The following is a 15,625-nucleotide window of genomic DNA, read 5'->3' as shown; positions in this document are numbered from 1 at the left end:
TGCGCAGACACATGCTTGAAATGCATTTTAGATCCATCAGACTCAGAACTACTCCATTCAATAGCCACATTCCCATTCTTTCTTCGCCTAACTGGTCTGAATGACTTTGCTTTGGGATCAGTGCACGTGGATGGCCTAAAGGACAGTAGCCTACTTACCTAGGAATTGCTGCCAGATACTATGTGGGACAGCAGGGAGCACTAATGAGCTTGAGTGGTACTTTGATATCTGGATGATTCTGCACGGAGTTAAATTACAGAATATAGTTGTCAAGGATTTTCCCTTCAGTGGCTGATAGTAACAGCAACTTAAGCTCTTTCAGTTAATGTTTATAATCTAACCAAACATATAGACATTTGATTTGGATTTGAGTTTTTTTTTCAAAATACTTGAAGATTAATCCATAAATACAACAGCTATGGCTATAAACACTGCCTGCCATGGGTCAGACCTTGAGTTCCAGCATGGGTAGGCCAAGCACACAAATCACTGTCCCCAGAGGGGTCCTTTCCCAAGGCCCACACCTCCCCATTGCCTCGGGCATGGGTCCCTCACAGGGCACAGCCATTAGCCTTTGCTCAGAGATCATGGTGCCATAAGTAAACAGACACCTTTTGTGAAGTCTGTGACAGTTTAGATTTTACCCAGTTCCCTTCTAGAATAGTATTAGGAACTCCAACACTTAAATATTTCAGATGAAGAGAGATGGTCTGGGCATTAGGCTTCTCCAGAACATGTCCTAAAGAACGGGAGGTGAGGGTTGAGCTAGCAATGAATCAATAGTTCAGGGAGTAGATTCCTGTTGTCAGGAAAGTGTGCCTTTGTGTGTCAAAGGCACAAAGGCACACACTGTATGATTGTAAATAAATCCAGTTACTAAGCTGAAATTAGCAGTGAGGTAATTGAAGGGTTGGGCATACCAGGAAGCATACAAAATATGAAAACAAGTAAGATATTCCACACATATGGGATCTCTTTTGTTTCAGTCTTAAGTAGTTGTCTAAAAAAATCACTTCAGATCAAAAAAACAATTGAAAAAATAAAAATAAAAAACCAGGGGATTTGCATCTTGAAAGAAAAGGTTTCTTACGTGTAAATATTACACCAGTAACTTGAAAACTGTGTATAAAATATGAATGCATATATTGAAAAAATCCTAAGAGTATTAAAATATACATAAATTGCAAAGAAAAATATATTTAAATAGCAAAAGTTCTACTGTTCACTGGGGGGACAGTTGAGTCAGAAGGTGAATCTTGAATTTACATAGGGTTTCTACTTTCTTTTGCATTACAAAATCAGTTTAAAAAATCACATATTTATTGCATGAATTAGAAAGCAACAAGATACATAAAATGCTACATTATTTGACAGCAGTATAAAAAGACAGGATTTTCATGCTTGTACTCTAAAGGGAGCTGTCAATCCTACTAAAGTCCACCGAGAAGTCCAGGGCTATCAGTAATATATTTGCTCATAACTGCCCCAGTAGAAAAGACCTGGAGTGTTATTGAAATCTGCAGGACTGTATTGCAACCTGCATGGCATGGACGGTCCCGTCGGCCTCCACATTGCTTGGGGGCACTTGTGCACCCCAACCATGGCTTTCACAGGAGAAGTGGTGAGTCAGAAGTAGGTATTTTCTTCCACTGCTTAAGTTTAGCAATCTCTATAAAGACTCAGAACAAAGTATGCCAAGAACATTACAGAACTCACTTTCAGTAGAGAACGATGGGTTGAATTTACTGTACAAACTTTTCAGCAAATTTCCTGCAGATGTCATCTGGAAGCTTGAACTCCAATCAGCATTTGTCTAAGTTAAACGGGATTGCACAATACCACACTTGAAATTTGCTGATGGGAGCAAACTTTGCATTGATTTTAATCTACATAGTACAACTACTAAAAAGGCAAATGTCAGCTTTTAGCCTTTTGGTTTGAAGTAAAAGTCAGTGAGATGATTCTTGTGATTCACTGCATCCTGGGACTTGCCAAGTTTTCTTATCAGTAGGATCAAAATGCTTCTTTGATATGCTCTTCTCTTTTCAGGGAATATATATCCAGTTATTCCAAATCTAATTCTAATCCAATGAGTCTAATATCCTCTTCTGAAAAACTACAGCAGGCAGTGTACTCTCCGTTTCCCATGCTGCATCTCCAAGAAGTGCTCTCAGGACCAACTTTGTTCCCAAAAACTTCATTCACTACAGGTTCTCTCTAGCTGCTTTCACACAATCCATGCAGTACTCTTACAGACTTGATAACAGCCCCAGAAAAACCCTGCAGCTACCACTGCCAAAAGATTTACAGGTTTTGCACGTGACACAACCAGGGGTTTCAGCAGTCTAGAGTTAATTCAGTACCTAGAAGAACCTGATTGTCTCATGCTGAATGCAGAGTGGCTGCCACATCCATATATCTCCTTAGTCTATGATGAATTTTTAAAATAATTACCATACCAATGATTTGGGAACCTGAAAAAAGGCACTCTCTAACTCTTGATCAAGCCACAAAGCACAGCTCTGTTCTCCTGACCGTATCTATGCACAGAAAATACAGCAATCTGATCAATGAAGAAGTTTGGTTTTTTAAGTAGGTAGAGATATATTTGCAGACAGTGTTGATAATTGGAGAAAATAGATATTGCCTATCTGTAGCTTTTCTTCCTTTTATAGAATTTGTCTAATTAAATTGTTTAGTAAGACTCCAATTCACATGCAATCTGATGTTACAGCAAACAACCACATTTTTTCAAAATTATTATTGCAGGTAGGATTAAATTTGATCCTTCCTGTAACAATAGACGTCATCATAAAATATATAAAAAACTACATTAGCATCAGTTACTGGGTGACCAGTCCAGCGAAATATTCAGAGTCAGGCTTTGAAGAGCTCTCAGCAGCCCAGAAGCCCTGCTTAAGGAGCACACAGAGAAACAGTCCCCACCACACACCTTTCTGTGTATCCTTTTATACTCTTTTTGCTACTGGGTGGGATTTGGATGCTCATGGACAGAATTCTCTTGCAGCAACATCCTGTTTCCATGGCTGCTGCACATGCACTTTGAAAGAGATCCAAGTGTGTAGACCAGTTTCAGCTGGTTTTATAGTTCCTTTTCTTCTTTTGGGATTGTTCTGCCTTTTAATACTCCCATCATATGATTTGAATTTTACATCATTTATCTGCAGTGGCAGTTGTCTAACTTCAAATGTGTTTATAGCACTTTTCCAACCAGGAATAGTCCTCAAAATTGAGGTCTATATGAGGATTCATATTTTACACCATGTCTAATTTGCATAAATCAAGGTAAAGTCCAGCAAAATAAAACTTCTGCTTTGCAAAATTATGTCAGGCTCCCAGTGCATTTTGTGAACAAAGTAAGTATTACAGGAAAAACATGTATGAATATAAAACATGTATTTCAAGTTTGTTCATCTTGTCAGCATCTAATCTGTATCCAGAATCTGTTATTAAAGTAATTAGCACCACGATTTTTAAATAATAATATGCAACAATATTCAGTTTCTGATACATCTCCCTCTATAGCTTCTGGCTTCTGTCATTAATTGCTTTCCAAATCAGTGTACAGACTGCTGCTTTTTATTGGTCTGGCTCTTTCAATTATGTAAAAGCTAATATGGACAGGATTTGAAGTTGCAACAAACTTTGTTGTTGGACCTCCTTGCGCATGAAGGACTCTGTGGCGTAAGAGCTTAAGCGTGCTTGTAAGTGATCACAGAATGGAGGCTTGGCTACCCAGGGAAGAGGTGTGGACTAATTACATGGAAAAAATTCATCAGAGACACTAAGCCAGCATACTTCAAAAGCCCTCAATAGAAAAAGCTCAGAAATAGCAATCTTATTACCTGCTTGCAGAAGCAGCATTTTAAGGTACATATTCTCCCTGACACTTTATAAAGCCAGCGGGTGGCTCCATCTTACTAATGCTTTGAGTGCTTCCAAAATTAATGGTTCTACATCAGTGCACACTGTTGGTATTGTAAGTGATATTGAAATATAGGCTGCATAACTTTTCCATCCTGGGTCTTACGAGACAAGTACAAGATGAGAAGATAAAATAATTAATCTGTTGCAAAACCTGTACTTCCAGTGGAGGCCAGAATCCTTTAAAGCAACAAAATACTCCTGTAGAAGCAAGTGTTATTCTCACATGGACGGGAATAGAAACAGTAAAACTCTCCCAGATGCTCTTTTCAGCTCTGCCTGATTTCTTTTTGAGGAGACTAAAGAAAACAGTCTTTCTGTAACTCTGTGGTCTTCTTTATTTCCAGTTTTTTTCCTACAGTAACACTGAAATTATTCCTGACTGTATGTGACTGTGTCTTGCAAGCAGTAGCTGTGCACTACCTCTGCTATCAGCCTTCCACACCCGGGCAGAAAAATCCATGTATTTTCCTGGGCTGTGCTCTGAGTGTCACACATAACACCCTGCCTCTCCCCGTCACTTTTGGGTCACACTACTGCAGCTCTAGTTGCTACTCTGGACTGAAACTATTGCAATGTTCACATGTTTTATACTCTCCACATGGCAGATAAATAAAATGTTATTTTATAAACTAAGTGTTTCAAACAATTTTGCTTTTTTGAGCACTTTTCTGGAGTATTTATGCTAATCCTTTGATTTTGGTCACATCACATGAAGAAATTTTTATGTGGTAAAACACTGGGATTTATTATACAAAATTGGTAGAATGTACATGCAAACCTGAGTTGTTATTGAAAGAATTAAATATGATTACACCAATCAAATCCAGTCCATAAAATGAAAAAGTTTTCAAAATCTAAGGAACAGCCATGTAAAAAACCCAAGTAATTTTCCATTTCTTATCTACATCAATTTTATTGAAAGTCAATCAGCTAGCTGTTACAAGCAAATCACAGTATTTCCTTTGCTGTTGTTAGGAAAATTTAAATCATTTAACAATAGCTTCTCTGATTAGAGCTATATGTATTTAAACTTTAGATAAATGTGTTCATAGGCTTCTCTGTACAGAAATTAGTGAGCTATGACATGATCAGATTGTAGTATGGTATGAAGAACTGCATTCCTCTTTTACCTATAACTAGGCTCAGAAGATTTTGTCATTCCTACAGATTTGAAAGCAAACTGAGAACAAACTTGTGTAACAAGCAACAAAGAAAAGCTGCTCCCATTCCCTCTTACCTATTTATTTGTTTGTTTGTGTTTGTACTGCAAACTGGAAAAATAAGAAGAGTTATTTACAATGTTCTTTTTTTATTTTGTGAAAATCAGCTCCGAGTTTCAGTATTAAAAAAAGGAATGAGTTAATATATAAAAATACTTAATGTGATTTTAAAAATATTTAACAGCTTTAGTTTGATTTACTCACCCCAAATGTCTGAAATTTTGGCTCATTTACCAAATTGATGATTTTTTTTCTCAGTACTGGCAAATTCTGGTGGGTGCAGAAAGCCATTATGCACTAAATTCTCCTGAGAAAGAACTTCAGACAATATATTGACTGACTCTGCATAGTATAGGACAAATTCTGAAAATTGTTGGTAATGTTCCAATCAACAAACCTGTAATTTGATGATTACTTACTTCACAATGAGGACTAACTGTGACCAACAGAACACCACAGTATAGTTTCTTTCAGCTACTCTCCTCAGAGTGAACATATTGTATTAACACCCTCTGCCTTGGATTTGCTATCAATGCATATTCAGGATTTGATTTGAACCACTAAATGACTCCATAAATTTGGGCCTTAGCTGCTTGAAGAACAGTCTTACTCCCTTAAGATTCAGGAAGCTCAGATTACTAATGTATCTGAGCCCTCACTTTTATAAGAAGCAGATGTCCATGACAATGGATGCCCCTGGAAAGCTTTAAGAGGCCTGTGCACTTTTACAGTAGTTCACCTTTTATACTGCGATAAGTTTCCATTAGGAATTATGATGGGAATGTTTTTTTCTACCTTGAATATGGCAATATTCTGAATAAAACAGACATTTCTGAGTATCCACAGGAAGGAGATAGATATAGTGAAGGCAAACAGAAATAACTCCAGAAAAATTAATTCTCTCATTCATATTTCATGCTACCCTTCTCTAAAATTAAGCAGCTAATTTAAGGAGAAGATGAAGTTTTACTGAATTCCATAAATTCAATATTAGTCAATTAGTCAAACCAGAAAGGCTCAGAAAGACACTGAAAATACTCTCAATAGCCATAAAATATACCACTTGCCACTTTAAAAAGTATTTAAAAGTACAGTATCTGGAAAATTCTTTTGGGGCTGAGAAGTACTTGATGGGTTTTCTGGAAGGTATTCTTGAGATTTTTTGGCTTTTAATTCTAGAATATTTATCCTTCACCATTATATTGTAATTTCACCTATTACTAAATAAAATAAATAAAACATCAGACGACCTCTACATTCCATATTTCAGCTAAGTGAATGTACTCTGGAACTCATGACACCATGCAAGATTTTTAATACAGCTACATCAGAGATTCGGAATCAAGTTCTACATTCTCACAACATTAGAAATAAAAATAAATTTAAATTATAAGGAGAAGGCACCCATGCCACCTCCAGGAAAAGATCTTTAAAGAATAAGCATCAGGACAAATTTCCTAGGATGTATATACATCACTAAATGATGAAGACTGATATGAAACTCTTCCATGTTATTAAAGAAATAGTAAGTGTAAAAATATTTAATGGTTCTATGACTACAACAGAGTGAAAGGAAAATCCTCCCTCACATGAAAACAATCCACATATTTTATTGGATCTACATCTTAAGCATATCTTAAATGCTCAACTGATGCTGTTAAGTCAACCATTTGGCTGAGTCTTATCCAGTCATCTCTCCAGTTGACTAGAAACATGAATTATATCTGCACAAATCAGATCAGCCACACAAGCAGAAAGTCTGAATGTAATTGCCCGCTTCACATTGCCTATAGGCTCTAGTGTTTGCACAATTCAATCAGCTTTCTCCAGATCTTGTTCTCCTTCCTGCAGCAGCATCTGCAGAGCACACTGCTGTCTGTACAGTGCATGCAAACTCTGCCAGTGCATGTTCATGTTATGTTTTCCTGGGATTTAGTAAAAGAGAACCCCTGGCACAACTTCCTGCACAAAAAGGATATAAAATAGCTATTAGATAACATCACACCAGTCTAACATGGCTCTTTTGGCAAAATGCAAGGATATTAAGGATGAAAAGGTATCAAAGAGTGAAGCTTGTTAAAGCTGGTTACAACAAAAGACATTGAGCGTGCACTGTAGACAGGCTAGTCAGTTGCTCTTCATGTTAACAAAATCTGAGGAATTATTGTGACAGAGCAATTAAAAGTTTTAATTTTGGGAATGCAAGCAGTAATTGTGATGCTTCCAGGGTCAAAGTGACCGCTGGTATTTTTGAGCTTGTTCATTTGGATCTCCCAGGAACTCTCATCCCAATTAAGCATTTTTCCTGTCTCATAATTGATAAGCCAACAAATGGAAAAGATGTAAGCAAATTCAATTACTTTAGCACAATCATAACCTATTACAGCAAAAATATGTGTCCAGTCTCATGGCGCCTTAAAGAAATCGTTGTAGTCTGTTAGTAATCTGAGAACTGGCCTGATTCAGTAATAGCTTAATAATGTTGAAGGTTCTGGTCTTCATTAAGAATTTCTTAATAGGTAAGTGAAATAGGTATATGAAATTCCAGATCTCAATTAAATGGTCAGAGACAGGCAACAATTAAAAAAAAGAGATACATGTATCATTCATAATGTTATTTGGAGTGCCATGCAAAGGACTAAAATTTCACGCAGACTGGGAGACTTAATGTATGTTCTGAGAATTTATTCCAAGGTTTGATTGATGTAAAAAATATGAAGGGGGCACACATTGTGCCCTCCTGAAGCCACCGTCACTGGGTGGAGTAGCTCTTACAGGGGCAGCAGATGCTTCTCCACTGCACAGGTAAACTTCAACGCTGGTCGGCAGCATCACTGCATTTGATCCTTGCAGAGCTTTGAAAGTGTTGCTAGGTCATATTTATATACACAGTAATAGCAAGAATACTTGCTATATAAGAGAATTTTCACAGTTTTCCACAGTCTTGCCCTTCTTCTCTGGTGAGGCCACATCTGGAGCGCCATGTCTCGTTCTAGGCTTTACAGAACAAGAGAGTCATGGAGCTCCTGAAGCAGATCCAGCAAAGGGCTACAAAGATGATTGAGGGACTAGATTATTCTTACGTGGAAATGCTGAGGTACCTGGTCCTGTTCAGCCTCGAAAAAAGACAGCTGAGAGGGGATCTCATCAATGTTTATCAGTATCTGAAGGGAGTGTATCAACAGGATGGATCCAGACTCTGCTGGCTGGTGCTGAGCAATAGGACAAGACGCATTGGGCACAGACTGAAACACAGGAAGTTCCACTCAAACATCAGGAAGCACTTTGTTACTGTGCAGGTGACCAAGCATTGGAACAGGTTGCCCAGAGAGGTTGTGGAGTTTTCCTCACTGGAGATAATCAAAAGCCGCCTAGACAGAATCCTAATGTGCTCTACGGGGTCCTGCCTGAGCCGGAGTGTTGAAATAGATGATCCTACCAGTGGTCCTGCCCAGACTTACCCACCAGGTAATTCAGTGATTTAAAAATAGGACTGGATCAAGGCTTTAACAAATTCTAAAATGGCATTAGTCACTGCATAGCTGATGCCTTAAATAAATTCCAAAGGCAGACCTTTATCATGAAAGGGTAATACAGAATTCAATGGGCACAAATGCGTACTTAATAATAAATGCACTGCAGAAATTATTGTTTTTCTATTAAACTCGCCTGTGTTGCTGAGGCTGCAAACAGTGAGTACCGTGCTAGGAACAGCTGAAAGAGAAACGCCCGACCAGACTGAGAGGCCTCAGACAAAGAGGGCTCGGGAGACGATCGGTAACTTCCAGCACAAGGAGCCACTGGGGGAAAAGAGAGCGGGGGACACGACACGGGTGTCTCTGGTTCCCGGAGAAGGGGAGCGGACGGTCCCGGACAGCGGCGCGGGGCGGCGGCGGGGGCAGGCGGGGCGCTGGGGCCGCGCTGGGGCCGCCCCGGGCGGGCCGCACCCGCTTCCCGCGGCAGAAGCGAGGGCGGGCCGGGGCGGCGGCGCAGCAGGGCAGAGGGGCAGCGGCAGAGCGCGGCGGCCGCCATGGTGCTGGTGGTGGTGATGGGCGTCAGCGGCTCAGGGAAGTAGGTACCGGGCGGGGGGCGGAGCAGAGGCGGCGCTGCGGCGCAGCCGGGGGCTCGGCGCTGCCGGGGCCCCGCGGTGCGGCTCCGGTCCGGGTGTTAATCGGCCCTTTGTGCTTCCCCGCAGGACCACGGTTGGGTCGCGGCTGGCTGAGAAGGTAGGGGCGTGTGGAGCCGCCACCTGGGAGGCGTGCTGGGGCGGGCAGGCACCTCCCCGCGTTGGGCCGCCGGCCTTCCCCCGGGCTGCTGGCCTCCCCAGCCGGGTTCGGCTGGGGCAGTGGTGCCTGCACGGACTTCGGCTCAGTGCCGTGATGCAACAGCTGTTGCTGCTACCAAGCTGCCTTAGTGTTTTTTTGTTGGTGTTTTTTTTTTTTGCTAATCATCATACTATAACGGTGACTCATACTGTGGTGCAAGAAGCCTGTAATTTCATCGGTGTCGTCTTTGTAAATTCTGAAGTCCTTGTTGCCTCACCTGACCTAGCTGAACGATCTATAATTAATTTATTTTTTTTTTCTTAGTTGGGATGGAAATTCTACGATGCAGACGATTATCATCCTCTAGAGAATAAGAAGAAAATGGAAAAAGGGATACCACTAAACGATGAGGTACCTTGAATAAGCTCTGAAAAAACTTGTCCACACATTTATCTCTGTAACTTCATGCACATCTTGTTGAAGTAGATTGTGCTGTACTACGTAGATTAGTCTAACTGTAAACACAGGTCAGCATTTGCTAAGGTAAGGGAGGCTTCTTTTATCAAAAAAGATTCTGCATTACAAAGTAGTTTATGAAATGCTTGTCAGTTCGAAAGTGGTATGTATGCTGCTGCTTCAGGATTTGTGAGAAATTTCCCCCTCTACAGTCCACACACAGCGTTGCAGTTTTGGATTTGAATCATATATTCTGAGTTGGAAGAGACCCACAAGAACCACAAAATCCATTGTGTGGCCCTGCTTAAAACAACTCCGAAAATTTGTTACCCTTCTCTCAAATCACTTTTGATAATTTATCACCACTCGTGGTTAAACTGGGAGGTTGTGCTAGGGGAGGTTCAAGTTGAGTATTAGGAAAAACGTCATCACTGCAAGAGTGGCTAAGCATTGGAATTGGCTGCTCAGAAAAATGGTGGAGTCACCATACCTAGAAGTGTTTAAAAAAAAACGAGTAGACACTTGGTTATGAGCTATGATTTAATTAGCATGGTGGTATTCAGTCAAAGGTTGGATTTGATGATCCTAAAGGTCTTTTCCAAACCTAATGATTCCACAATTCTGAATTGCAGCATATGCCTGATAGCACTGACCAAATGCTTTGGAACTCTGTCAGGCTGGTGCTGTGACCACTTCCCTGGGGAGTGTGTTCCAGTGCCCAACCACCGTCGCGGGTGGGGCCTTATTCTAATATCTAATGTAAACCTCCCCTGACACAGCTTCAGGCCATTCCCTCAGGTCCTGTCACTGGTCACCACAGAGGAGAGATCAGTGCCCACCCCTCCTCTTCCTCTCACAAGGAAGTTATAACTGCAGTGAGGTCTATCCTCAGTATCCTCTTCAGGCAGAACAGATCAAGTGACCTCAGTCATTTCTCATATACCTTCCCCTCCTTTGGATGCTCTCTAATATATTTATATTCTTCTTATATTGTGGTGCCCAAAACTGCACACAGGACTCAAGGTGAGGCTGCCCCAGTGCAAAGCAGAGCAGAACAATCCCATCCCTTGATGGGCTGGCAATGCTTGAAGCATAATGGTACAGCTTGAAAAAGGATTTTTCCATTTGCCATCAATTAGGACAGTGGTTTTACAGTTAAAGCCACTTTTCCTGCACAGAATCAGGAAGAATTAAAAAAGTTAATGTCCACTACTTCTAGAGAAATACACACTTATGACTGTAGATAAAGACTTTTAAACAAAGAATATAAACGAAACAATCCTGGTGAACATATAAAATAAATCTAAAAGCATACGGAGCTTAGAAACAGGGCAAGATGCAGTAATAGGATATTTTGAAAAATACTTCAAGAATCTATCTGTAATAGAAAAATTTTGCACACCTCCTACCTTTTTTTTTTTTTTGCAAGGCTTCCACTTTTTTTTTTTTTTAGTCCCTCAAATCTTCTGGGAGATGTCCTTAGCCAATTTAAACTGAAAAAAAATTTCTAGATTCTGGTTAAAAACTAAAATCTTTCACTGGTGGTTGAAGTCAGAGCAGAGTCTGGATCCATGCTGGTGATACCCTTCATTCAAATACTGATAAAACTGATGATATCATCTGTAGCAGCATTATACACTTGAATGACTAAAGCACTGGTGTGTGGTGCTCAGCAAGAAGAAAGCATCTCTTCTGAAAAATGAGAGGTGCAAAATTGTGAGGGCATTCTTGAATGCCTAGGGCAAGTTACTGTGTAATGATAGCAACAAAAAATTGTTGCATTTTTTTGTCCATGTTACCATTTGTTGTGCTTACCCAGCACTAACAGCATTGAAACATTAAATGGGAGCAGTTGTTTTGTGCTCATTAGGCATGACTGAAGTTTGCAGCAGCTTAAAATTTCAGATTAAGTAAGCATCTGACTGATCACTCATGTTTGCTTAAGTAATGGGCAAAAGTTTTGAGAAATTGTGATTGTGGTCACATTTATTTGTGAGTGCTACTGACATAAATATAATTATTGCAGATAACTAAATTTAGATCTGTTTCTGAAAGCTTCAACTTGGATCCAAAATGGGGATGGGGTGTGCATATGACACTATATCAGGGAAAAGAAATAACAACTCTAGCTGTACATTTGAATAGTGTAATAGAAGCAAGTAAGTTGATTGTCCTTCAGATATTTACATGGTGCATGCTGCATTTGTATACGTATTACTTCCATCATATACTTGTAAAATAAAAATTACTATTGCACCAGAAGTGTCCTATTCATAATAAGCCTAGCACTTCTTATTAGCCTTCAGGCAGTGGGAGCAAATCTATATAGGAACAAAGAGATTCAAAACTGAACTTGCTGTACAGTTTAATGCTAATATTTACCTCGTGTCAAATATCTGAGATGCTAGAAGCAATTGTTTCAAAGTAATTTCTGAAGAATTTTTAACTAACTTGCTTGCTTTCTAGGACAGGATTCCTTGGCTTTGTGCACTGCATGATATACTAAGGAGGTAAGAGAATATCTAGTGTTTAAATGTTTTAGCTAAAGACAGAAGTACCAGAAGTCTTTTTCCCCACTGCATTGCAAAGCAGAAATGTAAGTGGTAGTGTAAAGAAATTCTGCAGACAGTAAAGTCATTCTATTTTTACTAATCTAAACTGTCGTAGTAATTGCTGATGGTGAGCTAATCTCTGAGAATTAAAATGGGAAATTGTTGCAAATGATGGTTGTTTTCTACTATCTGTGTAAAAATAATTGCAAGGATGCAGTTTATTAATAAGCCTAACATTAGCTACTTACAAAGAACATAACCTCAAAATACACCAATAACAACAGTAGGATAAAATACTGTTATTTTGAATAAGATACAGTGTCAGGTTTTTTTGACACTCTTTGTTTGCTGGAGTGTTGCTCTGCTAATTTGCAGATGACACCAAAATGGGAGGAGTACTGATGCAGAGGGACCTTGAAAGGTTGTAGAAATTGATTGGTAGGAACCTTTTAAAAATGCAAGTACTGGTATGGACAGTGAGGGACACTCAGCTGGAAAGCAGTAGAAAAGGGCCTGAGGGAGCTGTGGTGGACAGCCCCAGCAGGACATATGCCAGCAATGTGCTCTTCTGGCAAGGCAGGCCAGCCAAATCCTGAATTCTGGGCTATATTAGACCAAGTGTTGCCAGCAGGTTAAAGGAGGTGATCCATTCCCTCTCCTTTTGCACTGGTGAGGCCACACCTGAACTGCTGTGTCAGTTCTGGGTTCCTCATTATGAGAGGGGCATGGACATACTGGAGAGCATCCAGCCATGATGAAGGGACTGAAGTGTGTCCCAAACAAGGAAAAGCTTGGGAGGTTGTGTAAAGCCTGTTTAGCCAGGCTTTACACTTGCTTGTGCACATTAGGTGATCATACCTCACTGGAGCTGAGATACCTAATTTCTCACTGAGAAATTTGTCTGGATTGATTTGCTGGATCCACTGCTTCATGTTATGTGATAGCTCAGTGCCACTGCCCAGCTCTGGAAACTTTATAAAATCAACTATATTTTAAACGAGCCTAATGCCAATATTTAATTATTAGTACTTATTAGTAGCTGAGGCTGTCACTGACTTACCTAGGTGATAATGGTAGGTATTAGAAGTTCTTACTTCCCTTTGAACCAAAATCTAATGACCACAGAATGATTTTTAAATAGGTGTATACCAGATTTTAATTTTATTACAAAATATATTTTCTTAGGCAGGAATTTTATTCACTCTTCACAGAGACAACTAATTCTGGATTTGCTTTTTAGTGGAGCAGGCACACCCAGAATGAAATGCTTTATTTGAAGAAACCTTGACAGCAGAAAATAAATACAGTGAATACTGTGCACTCACTGACCTGCAATCCCTTGTTTAGCGTGAAGTTAATATAGATGCAATGCTGTCAACGAGTTACAGGAAACATAAATTACAGTTAAATCTGAGACAGTGACAGCAGGTGTTGAAAATATTGTGTATTTAAGTGGTCTGTGTTGCTTATCAGCCACTTACCCTTAGAGAGAATAGTAATTTTATGGATAAGGGATAGGTGTTTCTATGGATATTTATTTCCTGTTCTCAGCAATCGAGGACATGAGCTTGATACTTCCTTGTGCTAGAACTGAATTTAATTTAGGAAAAGACTGGTTGCTTAGAAAAGGCTATAGAGAGAGTCCCTAAGACGGAGATTTTATCAGAAGGTCAGCTAGCTTGGCCTCACTTTCAAAGCACATCTTTAACTGGACTGGAAATTTGGTTTCAAAATGCTGTCAAGATTACTCAAATACCACTGTCACAATGCCACTACTCCCATGGCTGGCCTTCTTGAGGAGCTAGGGCATGTCCACCTTGTTTAGCAGAATTAACAAGTCATTTTTGTTATACCACATGTAGATATGTAGAGGTTTTTGGGTTTTGTTTTGTTTTTTTTTGGTTTTTTTTTTTTTTATAGAGAAGACACATCTAGACAAGATACAATTCTGGCCTGTTCTGCACTGAAAAAGATGTACAGGCGTGTGTTAATTGGTGGAGCATCTGCAATTGAAAGCAACCAGCCAGAGCAACCAGGAGAAAACCCAGCACTGAAGATCCTCTTTGTTCATTTGGATGGACCTAAGGACATAATTGCTGCCCGCTTGGAGAAGCGGAGAGGTCATTTTATGCCACTTGAACTTCTCCAGTCTCAGTTTGATACTCTAGAGCCACCCAGTGCACCAGAAAATTTCATTACTGTCAGTCTAGAAAAACCTCTTCCAGAAATACTCCTACAGATTGAGACCGCCATTCTTCAGGGTGAGGCTTTGCCAGAGTAATTTTCTGAATAACACATATAGAAATTCCCTGAAGGATAGCAGGGCGAAGAGACAGAATTTTAATTATCAAATTGATTATTAAATCAAACCAAATTATTTTTAAGAGCAGGTTTACTACTTTTTTTTTTTATCATGGCTCTGTAAAAGACATTTAAAATGTCTTTACATCTTTTGCATATATAAGATGCAAGAATTGTTAACTTTTTAAGCCCTTCACTCCATTAAGTTAAAATTCTCCTTTTAGTAAGAGGTTGCTTTTGAAAATTCTGGCAGGGGTCACACAGAATAATTTATTTTCTTAATATTTAGTCTGTCAGACACTGATATGGGCACATCTGCTATTACAAGATTAAATAATTTAGCTGTGTTAAAAATAACGTCATTTTCCTAGAAGAAGCAGGAACGTGCATGATGAAGTTCCATACATGACACTACCCCTGTCTCACTGCTGGATTTTCATCAAGTTGTACATTCTGTGTTTGTATTCTTGTTGACCTCAGCAGAGCACTGATGACTTCACGAGAATTTTTCTGATCTCTTACTGTATGTACTGGCCACCAAACTGAAAAATGTGAGGAAAAAAAAGGTAGTGGGGGCGATGCAGTATACAAAATTTAATTGAATGGAAACCTTTAGAAATAAAGTATAAGTGGCATCACACTGACTCTGAACTTAAGAGTTTTCATGTACAAAGTGCACATTGCAGTCAAGTCTGAGTCAACCAGTAATTTAAGGTACTGAATTGAATGCAAGGTTGATAGCCTTTCCTAGCCTTTCCTTATTTTTGAAAACTTACTTTTTGCAGTTGGACCTTCTCCTTCACTTCCCAGTGCTGGCGGGCACCTCAGTGCTTGTCAATGTAATTGCTTTAAAGCTTTTGATCAAACTATTCCTAGTATGTAT

The 15,625-nt window shown here is 39.6% G+C and overlaps 1 protein-coding gene across 2 annotated transcripts; it reads left to right on the top strand.

The window, feature by feature from the left end:
- Positions 1-9,106: 9,106 nt before the first annotated feature.
- IDNK (IDNK gluconokinase) lies at positions 9,107-15,387 on the top strand. 2 transcript variants are annotated; one of them, XM_059492462.1, is made up of 5 exons: positions 9,107-9,239; positions 9,364-9,394; positions 9,758-9,844; positions 12,356-12,399; positions 14,362-15,387. In XM_059492462.1, the coding sequence occupies exons 1-5, from the start codon at positions 9,199-9,201 to the stop codon at positions 14,720-14,722; spliced, it is 564 nt and encodes a 187-aa protein (XP_059348445.1). In that variant the 5' UTR covers positions 9,107-9,198; the 3' UTR covers positions 14,723-15,387. The 2 variants fall into 2 exon arrangements, with proteins under 2 accessions (XP_059348445.1, XP_059348446.1); XM_059492463.1 differs by having other exon boundaries at positions 9,226-9,243.
- Positions 15,388-15,625: the final 238 nt, after the last annotated feature.

Source organism: Ammospiza nelsoni, chromosome Z (genome assembly GCF_027579445.1).
Source record: "Ammospiza nelsoni isolate bAmmNel1 chromosome Z, bAmmNel1.pri, whole genome shotgun sequence".
NCBI classification, from domain to species: Eukaryota; Metazoa; Chordata; class Aves; order Passeriformes; family Passerellidae; genus Ammospiza; species Ammospiza nelsoni.
Note: the sequence above shows the minus strand (reverse complement) of the source record. Positions and strands in the feature narration are given on the sequence as shown.

Excerpts from the sequence above, each read along its gene's own strand:
- IDNK (XM_059492462.1), top strand. The coding sequence starts at position 9,199 with ATGGTGCTGGTGGTGGTGATGGGCGTCAGCGGCTCAGGGAA. Across the intron at positions 9,395-9,757 it reads GGTCGCGGCTGGCTGAGAAG|TTGGGATGGAAATTCTACGA; the intron begins GTAGGGGCGTGT and ends TTTTTTTCTTAG. Across the intron at positions 9,845-12,355 it reads GGATACCACTAAACGATGAG|GACAGGATTCCTTGGCTTTG; the intron begins GTACCTTGAATA and ends CTTGCTTTCTAG.